Source organism: Podarcis liolepis (genome assembly GCF_965112155.1).
Source record: "Podarcis liolepis genome assembly, chromosome: 5".
NCBI classification, from domain to species: Eukaryota; Metazoa; Chordata; class Lepidosauria; order Squamata; family Lacertidae; genus Podarcis; species Podarcis liolepis.
In genome coordinates, this window is record NC_139556.1 from 743520 (window position 1) to 761903 (window position 18384).

An 18384-nucleotide genomic window follows, 5' to 3' on the forward strand; every position below is an offset into this window, starting at 1 on the left:
ATTTCTGTACCAATGATGGATTCAATAAAAAATGGTCAAATCATTGTTTTGAAAATCAATCCAACCCATCCTGAAACCAACCAAGATTTTGGTTGTAGTGGAATTTGGGAGCATACTTACTAGAAATTTGATGTTTTTCTTTTAGGCCACATGAAACAATTGTTACCTTGATGGGAATCTGTAAAGATATTTTGGATTAGAACAATACTTACTTTCTTATCTTTTGGACTAAGATGGTTCAGTAACATGTTCATATTGTCTGATTTCCATTCCCAGGAACGGTTGGAAAAGAAATCAAAGAGCATCATGTACTCGTGGAGGCGGTTGTACATCTTCATCATTCTGAAAGACAGAACAGAGATCCCATCCAAAATGGATGGGATTCACATAGTTGGTTCACAATCCACATAGCCATTGCAAGAATTTAAAGCCCTCTGAAGAGATCAGCTACTCCAGATCAAAGCCTGCTCCAGATCAAAGCTTGCACTTGAAATAAATTTTGAAAATGATTATCAGAAGCACAGGGAATGAATTTCTTTACGCATTCTGCAGCGTCTTAAATATTCTTTGAAGAAACCAACCATCAGACTGGCAGGCCTTCCATTCTTAACTTGCTTTCTGTTTTCCTCTGGCAGCAGTTATGGTATGTGTAGTGCTGTATGGAAGTGAGAGCTGGACCTTAAAGAAGGCTGATCGCTGAAGAATTGATGCTTTTGAATTATGGTGCTGGAGGAGACTCTTGAGAGTCCCGTGGACTGCAAGAAGATCAAACCTATCCATGAAATCTACCACTCAGTGGGTTTGTAACTGGCTGACTGACCGAACCCAAAGGGTGCTCATCAATGGTTCCTCTTCATCCTGGAGAAGAGTGACTAGTGGGGTGCCACAGGGTTCTGTCTTGGGCCCGGTCTTATTCAACATCTTTATCAACGACTTGGATGATGGACTCAAGGGCATCCTGATCAAATTTGCAGATGATACCAAACTGGGAGGGGTGGCTAACACCCCAGAGGACAGGATCACACTTCAAAACGACCTTGACAGATTAGAGAACTGGGCCAAAACAAACAAGATGAATTTTAACAGGGAGAAATGTAAAGTATTGCACTTGGGCAAAAAAAATGAGAGGCACAAATACAAGATGGGGGACACCTGGCTTGAGAGCAGTACATGTGAAAAGGATCTAGGAGTCTTGGTTGACCACAAACTTGCCATTCTGGGCTGCATCAATAGGAGTATAGCATCTAGATCAAGGGAAGTAATAGTGCCACTGTATTCTGCTCTGGTCAGACCTCACCTGGAGTACTGTGTCCAGTTTTGGGCACCACAATTCAAGAAGGACACTGACAAACTGGAACGTGTTCAGAGGAGGGCAACCAAAATGGTCAAAGGCCTGGAAACGATGCCTTATGAGGAACGGCTAAGGGAGCTGGGCATGTTTAGCCTGGAGAAGAGGAGGTTAAGGGGTGATATGATAGCCATGTTCAAATATATAAAAGGATGTCACATAGAGGAGGGAGAAAGGTTGTTTTCTGCTGCTCCAGAGAAGCGGACACAGAGCAATGGATCCAAACTACAAGAAAGAAGATTCCACCTAAACATTAGGAAGAACTTCCTGACAGTAAGAGCTGTTCAACAGTGGAATTTGCTGCCAAGGAGTTTGGTGGAGTCTCCTACTTTGGAGGTCTTTAAGCAGAGGCTTGACAACCATATGTCAGGAGTGCTCTGATGGTGTTTCCTGCTTGGCAGGGGGTTGGACTCGATGGCCCTTGTGGTCTCTTCCAACTCTATGATTGTATGATTCTATGATTCTATGAGTGCTCATTGGAAGGACAGATCCTGAAGCTGAGGCTCCAATACTTTGGCCACCTTATGAGAAGAGAAGACACCCTGGAAAAGACCCTGAAGGAGAAGGGGAAGACAGAGGAAGAGATGGTTGGACAAGTGTTCTCAAAGCTACCAACATGAGTTTGACCAAACTGTGGGAGGCAGTGAAATACAGGAGTGCCTGGTGTGCTCTGGTCCAGGGGGTCACAAAGACGCGGACATGACAACAATTGTAATGCAGCTAGAGATTTTTGAGATGGCTATCACTGCCAGTGATTGGCTGAGCTGCTCCAATGTTACAGAGGAATGGGAAAAGAAAACACAAAGGGGTTGGGCCTGGGAAATGAACAGGTCAAAGAAGAGGGAGAGGAGACAGAAAGGTTGGAAGATGCAGCAGCCAAAGAGAACATGAGGAAGCAGGAAAAGACCATAAGCAAGAGCTACAGAAAACTGATCTTTACCAGGGATTTGAGTGCAATCTGAAATCCGGCTGAACTTTGACAAACATTTTCTTGCCCATCAAGAGGATGGACAACTAATATGGAACTATTTTTCAGGGTTGTGTTTTTTTCCAAAAAAAATGTTTGCATCGTTAAAGGTTTGATTTACATTTTCTGTTAGCAAAGTTTCTAGCAGTGTCAATTTTTTCACCTTTAATACTAAAAATGTAGGATACAATTCAACACAGAGTTGAGGATCTTTAAGCCCATAGAAATTAAATCAGTGTGCACAACTTTTGTGTTGGAATATGAACTATGGCCAGGATCCAAAGAGCAGTGCAACTAATTATGTGCACTTAAGAAATCCTTGAACTTGGGTTTTGCCTCCATGCAAAATGGCAACCCCCTTCTTAAGTGGAGAGAACTTCTGAATGCAGTTTGAGAAGGTAGGGAGTGAAAAAAGAAATCCTACAGGGAAACCCAAGACTTTGAGTATAAAAATAGTTCTTTGGGTCCTCGTGACTACAGACGACATTTACTAAAATTCTATTGAAATCAATGTCTTCAGCATATCTCCTTGTAACACTGGGTGCAGACACAAAATTTGAACAAGCTTAAAAAATCCACTTTAAGGATTTTTCAACTGTAACCCACTCTTCAATTTAGAAACTGCCTATTATTTTTAATAGTTATGTTTTCCAAGATAATCTTGACAAATCTCTATAAACTGGTGCAACATTTTCCTTGCTGCTCTTTACACACACACACACACACACACACACACACACACTTGTAGATGTAATGACCAGAACAAGCTGTCTAGATCCTACTTATGCCCTCTCTGGGTGGTTCCACTGTTGCTTCAGTGCTGAACTCATTAACAGCAATAAAGGAAGAACAACAGACAACAAGGTTGCTTTTTTCTTTTCGTTCATGTATATAGCAAGTCAAATTCCCTACAGTGCTTGACAATACAGGCAATGGCCGTTTGGGGAATGGGCTGCCCGTTACCCCCCCCCACACACACACACTTTGTTTCCTGGCCACTTCTGGGTTGCTGCAATGCTTGTGTTCATGGTCAAACACCAATTGATTGTTGCCCGTACAGGGGTTATGTTCCAAGGCACCACACATTTAAGTGAAATTGCATATATCTGAAATGGCATTAGAAAACCCTGCAAACAACCTATTCAGCCCTGCCCAGTCCCGCCCCTTTTTGTGATGTTTTCATGTCCCTTCCAGGTTTGATGCGATGCACATGGTCATGGCTACACACATATTACGGTAGATGCACCTAAAATGGTCACTGTCTTTTCAACCATTTAGCAGTTTCCCCTCACCTTGGCTTCCTTCCAGTTAGCCTTAAATACAAATCATAGAGAAAGGCGGGGAACTTGTGACTAACAGTTCTCCAATACTCATACGTAAAGTCGCTTTGGGTCATGCAAGCATTAGGGATTCTGAAGGCTTTCTCCAGGGGAATCCTCTCCAATATGTCCATGGCAATATCGCCTGTAAAATAACAGGGGACATGGTTGTTGTTTTTGCTTTTATCAAAAGAGAATTGAAGTCATACTTGCAAGAGCATACAGATAGGCCTGAATTAATTTAGTATTGTTTGATTACAGAAAAGCAACGAGAAAAGGCTGCAATTAACTTTTGCACTCTGCAAACCTTTGCACTCATCTGGGAAAGTGAGAGATCTTTTGCAGTAGGATTCATTCCATCCTTTGTCTACATACCTAAGAAAGTTAATAGGATTACAAATAGAGAGCCATCTCTCTGATTATTTCGACGTAACGTCAGCTAGCGTGCATTTTTCCCCTCTTAAAACATCCACAAGAAATAATGTGTTTCTACCTTTCATTCAAGGGACGCGGGTGGCACTGTCGTTTAAACCACTGTGCCGGTTGGACTTGCCAATCAGAAGGTTGGCAGTTTGAGGCCCCGCAACGGGGTGAGCTCCCACCATTCAGTCCCAGCTCCTGCCAACCTAGCAGTTTGAAAGCATGCAGTGCAAGTAGATAAATAGCGGGAAGGTAAACAGCTTAGTCATGCTGGCCACATGATCCAGAAAAACTGTCTGTGGAAGCAGACAAATGCCAGCTCCCTCAGCCTGTAAAGTGAGATGAGCACTGCAACCCCAGAGTCGTTTGCGACTGGACTTAACTGTCAGGGGTCCCTTTACCTTTTACCTTTCACTCTGCCTTGAACAGGAAGATGATGATAAGACCCAAGGGACATTCCTCCCCTCCTTACTCTTTCAGTGAAAGCAATGATAGAGGGGAATTAGAAATTCTGTCTAGAGGAGGAAAGGCTGTCTGGCGATCCAGGAGACTAACTTTTGGCTGAGTTGTTGAGCCCTTCCTGGCACTACTACTCACAGAACTACTTGTATCTGTAACTGCTGATTTACACTATCCCCCTTAGGGATAAACTACATTAAGGACACTTAAAAATCCCCACATCACATTTTCCCAGAACATATAGCTTCAGTGGATTCAGGACCCTAAGACTTCAATTCACAAAACATTAAATCTTCTAAGATTCTTACATTTCAGTGGTTTTAGCCACATGGACTCTAATGCCAACTGACATAAGTCACTGTGTGAAATAGCTTCGGAGAAGTTTTGCCAAAGGACCTTGATTCTATTCTGTTCCCCTGCTGCTGCTTTTCAATGCACAGTGTTCATTTCAACTGCATACTCTGCATTTCATCTCCATACAGAATTCCTGCTGACCTTAATAAGTCCTTTGTGCATAATGGAAAACAAGGGAGGAGACTTACTGAGTGGAGCAGAGGAAATGTACAGAAGCTGAATTGCATAATTACATAAGCACTAGAATTGTTTCAGACCTCAGGAACGATAAGATCTGACAAACAAGAACAAAAACCGAGAGGCAACATAGAGAAAAAATGATGAGCAGAGGAAGGGTTAAGCCATGGATGTTGTTGTTTAGTCGTTTAGTTGTGTCCACCTCTTCGTGACTCTATGGACCAGAACATGCCAGGCTCTCCTGTGTTCCTCTGTCTCCTGCAGTTTGGTCAAACTCATGTTGGTAGCTTTGAGAACACTGTCCAACCATCTCGTCCTCTGTCGTCCCCTTCTCCTTGTGCCCTAAATCTTTCCCAACATCAGGGTCTTTTCCACGGTGTCTTCTCTTCTCATGAGGTGGCCAAGGTACTGGAGCCTCAGCTTCACGATCTGTCCTTCCAGTGAGCACTCAGGGCTGATTTCCTTAAGAATGGATAGGTTTGATATTCTTGCAGTCCATGGGACTCTCAAGAGTCTCCTCCAGCACCATAATTCAAAAGCATCAATTTTTCGGCAATCAGCCTTCTTTATGGTCCAACTCTCACGTCCGTACATCACTACTGGGAAAACCATAGCTTTAACTTTACGGACCTTTGTCGGCAAGGTGATGTCTCTACTTTTTAAGATGCTGTCTATGTTTGTCATTGCTTTTCTCCCAAGAAGCAGGCATCTTTTAATTTCGTGACTGCTGTCACCATCTGCAGTGATCATGGAGCCCAAGAAAGTAAAATACCTTACTGCCTCAATTTCTTCTCCTTCTATTTGCCAAGAGGTGATGGGACCAGTGGGACCAATCTTCGTTTTTTTGATAGAATCATAGAATCATAGAGTTGGAAGAGACCACAAGGGCCATCGAGTCCAACCCCCTGCCAAGCAGGAAACACCATCAGAGCACTCCTGACATATGGTTGTCAAGCCTCTGCTTAAAGACCTCCAAAGTAGGAGACTCCACCACACTCCTTGGCAGCAAATTCCACTGTCGAACAGCTCTTACTGTCACAAAGTTCTTCCTAATGTTTAGGTGGAATCTTCTTTCTTGTAGTTTGGATCCATTGCTCCGTGTCCGCTTCTCTGGAGCAGCAGAAAACAACCTTTCTCCCTCCTCTATGTGACATCCTTTTATATATTTGAACATGGCTATCATATCACCCCTTAACCTCCTCTTCTCCAGGCTAAACATGCCCAGCTCCCTTAGCTGTTCCTCATAAGGCATTGTTTCCAGGCCTTTGACCATTTTGGTTGCCCTCCTCTGGACACGTTCCAGTTTGTCAGTGTCCTTCTTGAATTGTGGTGCCCGGAACTGGACACAGTACTCCAGGTGAGGTCTGACCAGAGCAGAATACAGTGGCACTATTACTTCCCTTGATCTAGATGCTATACTCCTATTGATGAGGCCCAGAATTGCATTGGCTTTTTTAGCTGCCGCGTCACACTGTTGGCTCATGTCAAGTTTGTGGTCAACCAAGACTCCTAGATCCTTTTCACATGTACTGCTCTCAAGCCAGGTGTCACCCATCTTGTATTTGTGCCTCTCATTTTTTTTTGCCCAAGTGCAATACTTTACATTTCTCCCTGTTAAAGTTCATCTTGTTTGTTTTGGCCCAGTTCTCTATTCTGTCAAGGTCGTTTTGAAGTGTGATCCTGTCCTCTGGGGTGTTAGCCACCCCTCCCAGTTTGGTGTCATCTGCAAATTTGATCAGGATGCCCTTGAGTCCATCATCCAAGTCGTTGATAAAGATGTTGAATAAGACCGGGCCCAAGACAGAAGCCTGTGGCACCCCACTAGTCACTCTTCTCCAGGATGAAGAGGAACCATTGAAGAGGAACCCTTTGGGTTCGGTCAGTCAGCCAGTTACAAATCCACTGAGTGGTAGCATAGTCAAGACCACATTTTACCAGCTTCTTTACAAGAATATCATGGGGCACCTTGTCAAATGCCTTGCTGAAATCAAGGTAGGCTACATCCACTGCGTTCCCTTCATCTACCAGGCTTGTAATTCTGTCAAAAAACGAGATCAGGTTAGTCTGACATGACTTATTTTTCAGAAATCCATGCTGACTATTGGTGATCACAGCATTCCTTTCTAGGTGCTCACAGACTGTTTGCTTAATGATCTGCTCCAGAATCTTCCCTGGTATTGATGTCAGACTGACTGGGCGGTAATTATTTGGGTCCTCTCTTCCCATTTTTGAAAATAGGGACAACGTTTGCCCTCCTCCAGTCTGCCGGGACTTCGCCTGTTCTCCAGGAATTCTCAAAGATGACTGCCAGTGGTTCTGAGATCACATCTGCCAGTTCTTTTAATACTCTTGGATGCAGTTCATCTGGCCCTGGAGACTTGAAAACATCTAAACTAGCCTGAGTTCATTCTGTGCTTTAGCTTTTCTGACTTTGTGTCTACACGTGCTGGTTATTTGTTTGAATTCCTCTTTGGGGGTTTCCCCCCTTTTCCATATTTTGTACACATCCTTTTTTAATCTTAACTCAGTTAAAGGTTCTTTAGATAGCCACCCTGGCTTCTTTAGGCACCTTCCATGTTTCCGTCTCATTGGTATTGCCTGACGTTGTACTTTTAGTATCTCCCTCTTAACAAACTCCCAGCCATCATGAACTCCCTTTCCTTTTAGTATTACTGTCCATGGGATCTCACCCAGCACTTCCCTAAGTTTTATGAAGTCGGCTTTCTTAAAGTCAAGAAATTGAGTCCTAGTCTGCTTGGCTGCTCCTTTCCGCTGTATAGTAAACTTCAGAAGAGCATGATCACTCGCGCCTAATGATCCTTCCACTTCTACCCCACTAACCAGGTCATCAACATTGGTTAGGACCAGATCTTAAATGGCTGTTCCTCTTGTTGCTTCTCCCACTTTCTGGACAATGAAGTTGTCTGCAAGGCCAGTGAGGAATCTGTTTGACCTTATGCTCTTGGCTGAGTTTGACATCCAACAAATATCTGGGTAACTGAAGTCCCCCATTACTACTATCTCCCTTCCTTTTGCATGCTTGGCCATCTGTTCCAGGAAGGCATCATCTATGTCCTCTGTTTGGCTTGGGGATCTATAGTAAACTCCCACAATGAGGTCACTGTTATTCTTCTCTCCCTTAATTTTGACCCAAATGCTCTCACTTTGGCTTTGAGGTTCTAAATCTTGGATCTCTTCACAGATATACGCATCCCTGACATATAACGCCACTCCTCCTCCTTTCTTGTCTGGTCTGTTTCTCTGAAGGACAGATGAGATGACAATTTGTGCATGTAGTTGCTTCAATTTCCTGCCGAGAGCCTCGTAGTCTCTTTTGATCTTCTGGAGGCTATTGCTTGCAGTGTCATTGGTTCCCACATGAACCAAGAGGAAGGGGTATTTTTCAGTGGGTTTTATGATTCCTTGCAGTCGTTCAGTTACATCTTGGATCTTAGCCCCGGGGAGACAGCACACTTCCCGAGACATCTTGTCAGGCCCACAGATCACTGCTTCTGTTCCCCTCAGTAGGGAATCCCCTATCACCACTACATGCCTCCTCTTAAGTTTGGTCGGGGTTCTTCCGTGAGCCGTCCGTTCCAAGGTCGCCTGCACATTCCCTGAGGACTGACTTTGCTGCTCGTCTTCATATACCTGATCGACTGTACTGAGGGAGAGATCCTCAAATGGAGTCTGCTCTTCGTCTTCCATGCTAGGGGAGAGGACCTCAAAGCGATTGTGTATTTCTAAACAATCAGAGCGAACCCTGGGCCTCCTACTTCTTTGAGTCACGTTTCTCCATATATCTGGCTCCTGTGTTGGTGAACTAGCCTCCTTCTCAGGAGAGTCCCCTGTCTCCTCCTTGGTGGAGACGGTGTGCTCTGTTGCTTCCAAGAAGAGCTCCAGCTCTCTAATTCTTTGGCGCCTAGCTACACGTTCCTCCAGTTGCTGGACTTTGTCTTCTAAGAGGGCAATCAACATGCAATTGCTGCAGGTAAAGCTGCCTGCAACCTTTGGCAAGATGGCAAACATTGCGCAGGAATCGCAGGCGACTGCAGCTGTTCCCTCACCCTCCATCTTGAGAACGTGTTGTTGGGGGTGGCTACAGCGGTCCTCCATCATAAAAAGCGTGAAGACAGGACAAATAACTCCGCCCACAAAAAAACCTAGGTCTCCCCCAACAAATGTTTGAGACTAGCTCCCCTAAATCTAAAAGATGGATCAAACTGCTGCTGCCCTGCTAGCTCTGATAAGCTCCTCCCACAGCTAATCACCTGCCTCAACAGAAACCCTGCCCCCTCTGACCTTTGCACAGGGAGAACAGCTAATCAGCCACAAAGAAACACACACACACACACAACACACACACACACACAAAAGAAAACCCTTTTTGCTCCTTCTTCAACTGCTGCCCAGCTAGCTCTAATAAGCTCCTCCCACAGCTAATCACCTGCCTGATGTTGAGCTTCAGACCATATTTTGCTCTTTCACCCTCATTAAGAGGTTCTTTAATTCCTCCTCACTTTCTGCCATCAAAGATGCGTCATCTGCATATCTGAGGTTGTTGATATTTCTTCTGGCAATCTTAATTCCGGCTTGGGATTCATACAGTCCAGCATTTCACATGATGAATTCTGCATATAAGTTAAATAAGCAGGGAGACAACATACAGCCTTGTCGTACTCCTTTCCCAATTTTGAACCAATCAGTTATTCTATATCCAGTTCTAACTGTAGCTTCTTATCCCACATAGAGATTTCTCAGGAGACAGATGGCAGCCCCATTTCTTTAAGAACTTGCCATAGTTTGCTGTGGTTGACACAGTTATGAAGCAGAAGTAGATGTTTTTCTCTAGCTTTCTCCATAATCCAGCGCACGTTTGCAATTGGTCCCTGGTTCCTCTGCCCCTTTGAAATCCAGCTTGCACTTCTGGGAGTTCTCAGTCCACATACCGCTTATAGAATTTTAAGCATAACCTTGCTAGCGTGTGAAATGGGCACAATTGTGCAGTAGTTGGAGCATTCTTTGGGATTGGGATGCAGACTGATCTTCTCCAATCCTCTGGCCACTGCTGAGTTTTCCAAACTTGCTGACATATTGAGTGTAGCACCTTAACAGAATCATCTTTTAAAATTTTAAATAGTTCAGCTGTCATCACTTCCACTGGCCTTGTTATTAGCAGTGCTTTCTATGGCCCATTTGACTTCACTTTCCAGGATGTCTGGTCAGCAACCATACTACCTGGGGTGTACAAGACATCCATATCTTTCTGGTATAATTCCACCTCTTCTTGATGTCTTCTGCTTCTGTTAGGTCCTTACCACTTTTGTCCTTTGCACGAAATGTTCCTTTCATATCTCCAATTTTCTTGAACAGATCTCTGGTTTCCCCCATTCTATTGTTTTCCTATATTTCTTTGCATTGCTTATGAAATAAGCCCTTTTGTCTCTCCTTGCTATTCTTTAGAAATCTGCATTCAATTTACTGTATCTTTCACTATCTCCCTTGCATTTTGCTTGTATCCTGTCCCCTGCTATTTGTAAGGCCTCGTTGGACAGCCACTTTGCTTTCTTGCATTTCCTTTTCATTGGGATGGTTTTTGTTGCTGCCTCCTGTATAGTTATAAGCCTCCATCCATAGTTCTTCAGTCCACCAAATCTAAATCTTTAAAACTGTTCCTCACTTCTAATGTGATTTGATTTAGATTGTAGCTTACTGGCCCAGTAGTTTTCCCTACTTTCTTCAGTTTAAGCTTGAATATAAGAAGCTGATGATCTAAGCCACAGTCAGCTCCAGGTCTTGTTTTTGCTGACTGCATAGAGCTTCTCCGTCTTTGGCTGCAGAGAGTATAATCAATCTGATTTTGATGCTGCCCATCTGGTGATGTCCATGTGTAGAGTCGTCTCTTGTGTTGTTGGAAAAGAGTGTGATGACTAGCTTGTTCTCTTAGCAGAACTCTATTAGCCTTTGCCCTGCTTCGTTTTGAACTCCAAGGCCAAACTTACCAGTTGTTCCTTTTATCTCTTGACTCCGTACTTTAGCATTCCAATCCCCTATAATGAGAAGAACATCCTTCTTTGGTGTTATTTCTAGAAGGTGTTGTAAGTCTTCATAGAATTGGTCAATTTAACAGTCAGTGGCTACACTGGAGTTTCTGCACTGGAGCCCTCAAGAACCAAAGGTCAGCAATGCAACCTCCTCAGGCCACAGAGGTGCTGGCAGAATGGACTCTTTCTGTATCTGATGTTTCAGAGCATGAGGGTCTTCCAAGGTAAGCTCTGAGGGCAATTCCCTCTCGCCTTCTGATGCTTCCTCCAAAGTCATTGCCTTGTTCTCGAAGAAGGCAGTCATGACACCATCCCACCACTGCCTCAGGAGAGTCCTTCCAGTGGGCTTGGCTTGTTTGGTATCACTGGTGTGACCTGCTTACAAAATGAGGGGAATGGATGCAGGACCAGATTAATATCACCTGCCCCTATGGTAATGGGAACCCATAATATATTTTGGACTTTATATTCTCTCTCACCACTGGTTTGTGACTGTGCTGTAGGTGAGTGTTCTGGAGTCAATGGAACAAGAAATGTAGCACAAAATAAAATTTCAAGTTGCCAAAACATTGGGGTTTTTTGCTTTTAATTTAATAGAAGGCAGAAGGCCACAGGGTTAATCAGGGTAATTAATAATTACCCTGATAATTCACAGCCTTTATCTGTGGATGTACCAGGGCAAGCTTTCAGGATTGCATTGGCAGAATCCACCAAATATGTGCCATGTCTGAAACCTGTGATTTTCATGGAATCCACCTTGCACTTTTAAAAATAAACTTACGTATTTCTCCCCAGGAAAATGGGCTGATGTTACTTGTTATACAATTGTATACCAACAGTGACTTGGGCCTGAAAAATAAGCAAGGAGGGAAAGAATGAAATGGAGAAATAAAACAAAACACAGTATTGTTTTGTTTAGAATGGCTATCATTCTAAATTTCCTAAATTTCTAACAGCTGAGTAGTCATGCTTCTTTCCTGAATTAAAAAGGGAGGTTTAAAATTAGAGGAACTTTTACATCCCAAAGGTTTACTTTTAAAAAGCAAATACCCATGCACTTCTGTATAAATCACCAATCTTGCAGCTTAGGAGGAGCCCAGCCCAGAGCAGTGACTCATGCAGAAATTAGTCATGTTGCACATCTGTGCTGGGGTTGATGCCATCCCACACCTGATGCAATGGGCATGGCTCTTACTTTGGTACAATAGCTTAAAATGTAGTAAAACCAGAGGTTTCTACACACACACACCCTCCATCCAAGTGACCAAGAAGCATAATTGCAATTCAAAGACACTTTCCACCCAGGCAAAAGCAATGAAGGGCATGAGCCATGACTCATGTGTGTGGCCTGCGGGTGGACTAGACAGAAAATATTGCTCATTTTTTATTTCTGTGCAACCGAGTATTTCTCACACATTTTACTCTTGAATAATCTAATAAATGTCTCAAATTAGAAACCTGGCTCTGAGTAATGAGGCTTTATTTGCAGATCTCATCCCACAATGACTATTCTGCCCAGTGCTAAAGAACAGCTGATCAGGTCTCTCTTCTTCCCCTTTAAATTTTGTAATTCTTTCGCTTGCTTTTTTTGGTATGATGTCATTTTATTTGCATTGTACTGTTTAAAGGCTGATGTGTTGACCGCCCTGGACTCCTCTGGCAGGAAGGCTGAGATATACATTTAAAAATGACTGAATGAATGAATGAGAAGTTTGAATCTGCACATGTTCATATTCAAATGTGGTGGTGGTGATACCATAAGCGAGCTAGCTACACAAAATGCATACCTCAGCATACCTACAAGGGAAGGTAGAAACTAGAATGCATATTCATAACATCAGTCCTTTAAAAAAACAACTATTTTATTAAAGGTTTTCAACCTAATAAACCATAAAATTCCAACTAAAATAAAGGGAATAATAGAAAACAGCAGAATAATAGAAAATAATAGAATAATAGAAAACTAACGAGAAAAAGAAAATACAGCACATTAATAAACCTCATAGGATATTCAGAAGACACAAAAGTTTAAATATAGCCCTCAGCCACCCTTTTATCTTGATCTTCACCCATACAGAGAGTTGAATTCTCCCACCTCCCACCTGGGAGAGCTTCCTCTTCCTCCGTTTCACACCCTGAGAAAACCTCTTTCATACAGGCCCCTTCCTTATCTCTCTGTCAGCTCTCTGTACACGTCTTCATCTTTCAAAATATAATTGTTTAGATGTTAAGACATATACATCTAGTTAGCACTAATTGAGAGCCATCCAAAATCAAAGATCATAAAGGGGATCAAAGAGATCATATAAAAGATCAAATCCAAAAAAAGAAAAAGAAAAACAAGAAAGAAGAGATAAAGAAAGAAGGGGAATCTCAGTAACCTATTTGCCCATGTAAGTCCATCACAAAACACCAGTCCTACCTCTGAACTGCAGTGTACCATCCAGCAGCAAGGATCAAATTGATGGCAATATCTACAGGAATTATATCTGCAACTGCATCTTTGTTGCATTTTACAATCCGTGCAATCCCCTTTCCAGTCTGTGGGATGGAGAAGGGGCTAGTTAGCAAATTTTGTGGTATAATTTCATTGCCCAGAGATAATGCACCTGAAATGGGATCGAGATTTCAGTAAAATGGAGAACTACTTTCATCACTTGAAAGGTGATAGTTATGGGCAAATTATCTTTGCCAAAATCATTCTGATTTTGTTTTGGTTTTCCAAATCATCCATGAGTACGTGCAAAGGAACTGTGCGCCCACACAGTGGGCGCATATTCTTGAGGAAAGCAAAAAAGACCCACAAGCAGCAAAAACCAACCAATCAACCAATTTAAAGGGGGTGGGGAATAACTGGCAACAGGCAAGGCTTGCTTTCTGGCCTGTCTTCAACTGAAAATAAGAGAGGCTACAAAGACCTCCCTTGTATATAAATTTTACTACTACTACTTAGTAGTGAATTTTACTACTATTACTAATAGTGATTTGCACCAATAGTTGCTGCTTCATTGTTTGTTCAAAGTATGCAACAAACTCCACCTGCAAGGAGTTTGTTTCTTCTGTTTCTTAAGGACATTAAGTACTAATTATCAGAGGTTACATATGAGGTTGCATATTACTGTGGCCCTGGTCCAGCATCTCAGGAACCTAAGAATTCTACTAGGTGACACATACCGCAATCAAGAAAATGCATGGTCCATTGAACTGATCAATCCACCCCTGAAAAGAAAAAAAATAAGGGAAAGCAATTATGGAGAGGGAAATTTTGAGTTTCTATTATGGGGGGGGGGGGAGGGAGAGTTGAGATTATGCATAGCACATTTACCATATTCCAATCTGTGAATCTGAAGCCTAGTGCACATATTTTCTGCCTGAGATTGATGGTTTTTATTAATGTGAGTCAGCAAACAAAAGTGGGTTAAAAATATGGTAAAAAAATAAACATGGTCATAGACCACTTTTTTAAGAGTGTTGAAAATGATTTTGGAGAGGTTTTGCGTTCTGTGACATTCACATATTTTGTCTAAGCAAGCTACTGGTCAAATAGGTTTTGTAGAATCATAGAATCATAGAGTTGGAAAAGACCACAAGGGCCATCGAGTCCAACCCCCTGCCAAGCAGGAAACACCATCAGAGCACTCCTGACATATGGTTGTCAAGCCTCTGCTTAAAGACCTCCAAAGGAGGAGACTCCACCACACTCCTTGGCAGAAAATTCCACTGTAGATTTTAGAAATACAAAAATATTCCAAATTCATTTACCAGAGGCAAAAGTAGAATGAGTGGGCACATCCCTCTTTCAAACTGTCTCCAAATTCTCTCCCTCTCTCTAAAAAAAGGATGGTTGCGGCAATGCTGGGATAAGGTGACTACGTAACTTAGGCACTCATCAATCCACCACCTAAATCCAATTCACTAAAAAAACCACAACTAGTTTTTTTGGTTTTTCAGAAGAAAAGGTGCTGGTACGTGAAGTCCCACACTTTGAACCTTTGGAGGACAAAAGGTGTTGGTACCTTTGAGCACCCCAGAAAAAGCACTGCGAAAAGCCATCCTCATCTGCTTATGTTAGCAATCACCACTTGCCCAAAAGATTCTGCCCAAAGCAGTTCACCACATTCTAAGTAAACAGCAGTAATACAAAAGGCATGATAGGAATAAGTACAAATAAGCATAGTGTTAGGGAATAACCTCAAGACTTAAATCACAGTATTAGTTGTAGGTGCTTTATAAACGAGTAATGAAAAATTGTTATTTATTCACCGCAGGATGCATTCATCCCCACACAAAATTGGGAATGAATGTCCCCAAAGGGGTATGGAAAAGAAATCCATGGTCCAGGATCCATACGGTTCTCCTTCCTCCCTCCCCTCGTTACCAAGAAGCAAGACAGTCCAAGGAATGGATGCCGTTGAGATTTTTAGCAAATGTATTTGTAGTGACAATTTCCAGAGAGACAAAATGCTGGGAGCAAAGCAACAGCTGCAGTGGAAATTTTCAGAGTACTCAACAGAAATGGAAGAGCAGTCATGCTTACGGGGAAAGGTTCTTGCCAGCTGCAGCACACGATGGATGGTCGAATGATGGCAGTATTTAGGTTACCTTTCTCTTGCTGAATTACATACTCTGTCAAGGATTTGGTGAATGTGTAGGTGTTGGGCCAATCCCCAATCAGTTTGGGTGTGATCTCTTGAATGAGGGACTCATCCATCTCCCTAACAGGATAATAAAAAAACAACAACCACCCATTGAAATATAGCCATGAAAAGAAACGATGCAAAGGAGGAAAAGGGGAATTAGATTTGTAGAACAACCATCAAAATAAGATGGACAAGATTTCAGCACTCCTCATTGCAAGTTAAGATATTACTTTTATTATTACTATTATTATTCTTACTATTATTCATTAAATTTGTATACCACCCTTCAGCGGTAGATCTCATGGCAGTTCACAGGCTAAAATAAAAAATAAAAATACAAAATGCATGATAAAAATAAAAATAAGAACAAGAACAAAACAAGCCCATAATCCCCCCTCCCACAAACACATTTAAAGGAACATAGGAAGAAGGCAGGAGTAGGAGTCTTTTCCTGCTGCATGACTCCCCCCCCCCCCACCTACTAGAAAAGGAATTGTAGATTTGGAAGAAACCTCAAGCATAGGAGCCAACTTAGGAGCCAACTCTTAGGGGCCATGAGGTCTTCACCCCCAATAAAACATTAGAGGGGGCACCCCCCAGTTGATGGCCATTGCCATTCAAATTATTATTATTATTATTATTATTATTATTATTATTATTATTATTGGGTTGGGTTTCACATGGTGTGCATGCATCATGTGATTATGTGGCGCGGGGCTTACCTGGGGCCCCCAATTCAAGCTGGCACCCCTGACCTCAAGGGTCATCCAGTCCAGCCTCCTAAACTGCAAGGATCTTAAATGTAACATCCAAGACAAATGGCTGCCCAACCTCTGCTTCAAAACCTCCAGGGAAGGAGATTCTACCACTTCTCGTAGAAGTCAAACAGCTATTTCTGTCAGAAAGTTCTTCCTGATGTTTAGTCAGAATCTCATTTCTTGTAACTTGAAGCCATCCAAGATGGAGACCCTTTTGTTCGGTCTGGGAGATTATAAATGATTATAAATGATGACATGGGAAGGTAGAGAGCGGAATTTGTGGTGGGGGAAGCAGAGTGAGGGTTGCAAGTAACAAGAGGGGGAAAGATGGGTCTAGTCTTACAAAACTACAAAACTACTAAAACAGCATTTAGTAGGGGAATGGATGGGCCATATTTTTAAAAGCCTATTCAAAGCTCTGCTGCTTAAATTTTAAATCTTTTTTATTTAAAGGCCAAACTGCTAAATGATGAAACAGCACAAATTTTTACCAGGTATCCCCCAGGGGAGGCACAGGAAGAATGTAGTTGGTCAAGGGAGCCATGGACTCAAAAAGGTTGAAAACCTCTGGTACAGAAAAAAGAATTTGAAAAGATACAGCCCTGTGTAGCAGCTACTGAAATTTCCTCTTCTATGCAATATTAAAAGTACAGAGTCTTTTTCCTTCTTGTATCTGGCCACCTTACCTACTAAATCCAATCTCCCTCTTCCCTGCTTAGTGCTCCCCCCACCCCCACCACAGAAAGGAAACAAATAAATCTTTCCACATCACTTTTTATACCAAGCCAGGAAAATCAAATGGCACAGGCAGGGACAGGGCCTCTAAAAAGGTAACAACCCTAGTTATTACTTGAACTTATATTATTGACAGTCTACAACCAAGAAAGCTAGACGGCTTGGATGCAAACATTTTTCTCTAGTTCCTTTTAATATGGAATTCAGCATTAACTCCTGATGTGGGTACAATTTTATTTAAAGGCAGCCATGTTCCCCTTTGCTGGCTTCCTTGTTAATGAAGTGCGACAATTAATCTCTGCAAATCAGAAGTCACAACATCTGAGGGCCTCAGAGCATCCAGGGTAACAAGTAATCTGCCATATCCAAAGAGGTTTTTCTTAATCTAATGCTCAGGACAATCAGCTTTAAAGGGTATGCTGAGGCAAAAGAGCAGCACAGGACATAAAGGTAGCCTGGCATACCCTGGCAAAGCAGGCAGAATGTCTCCAAGCAGAATGGCAGGCAATGCAGAAGTTCACATTCACACCAGAAAGCTGCTTCTTGGCGTTACACTTAAAATACTTTTTGCACCAGATGCATTCCCAACCCCATACTTGATGAATACAGTGATAGGGGAGCTTCGGGGGAGATATGTGGTGTGGGCAGCAGAGCTCCTTAATTCATCTCTCTTCCTGGCCATTCCCCATGGCCTCCTGCTGAGCCTCTTGCCTGTCTTGAAGCTAACTGGGGAAATAGACTGAAGGAGTTGTGGGGGGAAGTGCTGGGGGGGAAGGGCTAAGAACTCGCCATGCTGCCCACAAATGTTTCCTGTTTCCCTGTGACCAGATTGGAAACAGATGAGTCATTGGCCTGATCCAGCAGGCCTCTCCTTATGTTCATAGTTTCCTCATCTCTACATTTACATTCTTTGGCAAATATCAGCTTGGAAAGTGATCAAGGTAGTTGGTAATTTGCACATTGGTTATCTTTTTGGGAAAGCTTTCCCACTTAATCACGGAGGGAGGGAGGTGATGAAGATGGGAAAAGCCTGCATAACTGGTAGGTGGGATAGCACCACAACAGAGTGGCTAACTCTAACCCTAACCCTAACCCTAAGAAAGAAGCACTTAGTGTTCCAAAATCATGTTTACATCAGCAGGAGAGAAGTTTATTTCCATCAC

At 42.7% G+C, this 18384-nt stretch overlaps 1 protein-coding gene across 8 annotated transcripts in view; it reads right to left on the reverse strand.

Annotated features, from left to right (window-relative positions):
- The window catches only part of FAR2 (fatty acyl-CoA reductase 2), a 101213-nt gene that overhangs the window by 5375 nt on the left and 77454 nt on the right, over positions 1-18384 (reverse strand). For 6 of the 8 annotated variants that reach the window (XM_083503431.1, XM_083503430.1, XM_083503433.1 and 3 more), the window contains exons 5-10: positions 15626-15803; positions 14263-14307; positions 13511-13629; positions 11870-11937; positions 3608-3779; positions 213-342 (exon numbers count right to left, since the gene is read on the reverse strand). In XM_083503431.1, coding sequence (XP_083359557.1) covers positions 213-342; positions 3608-3779; positions 11870-11937; positions 13511-13629; positions 14263-14307; positions 15626-15803 — 712 coding nt within the window. The remainder of the gene's footprint in view (positions 1-212; positions 343-3607; positions 3780-11869; positions 11938-13510; positions 13630-14262; positions 14308-15625; positions 15804-18384) is intronic. The other 2 variants (XM_083503434.1, XM_083503432.1) reach the window with 1 other exon arrangement.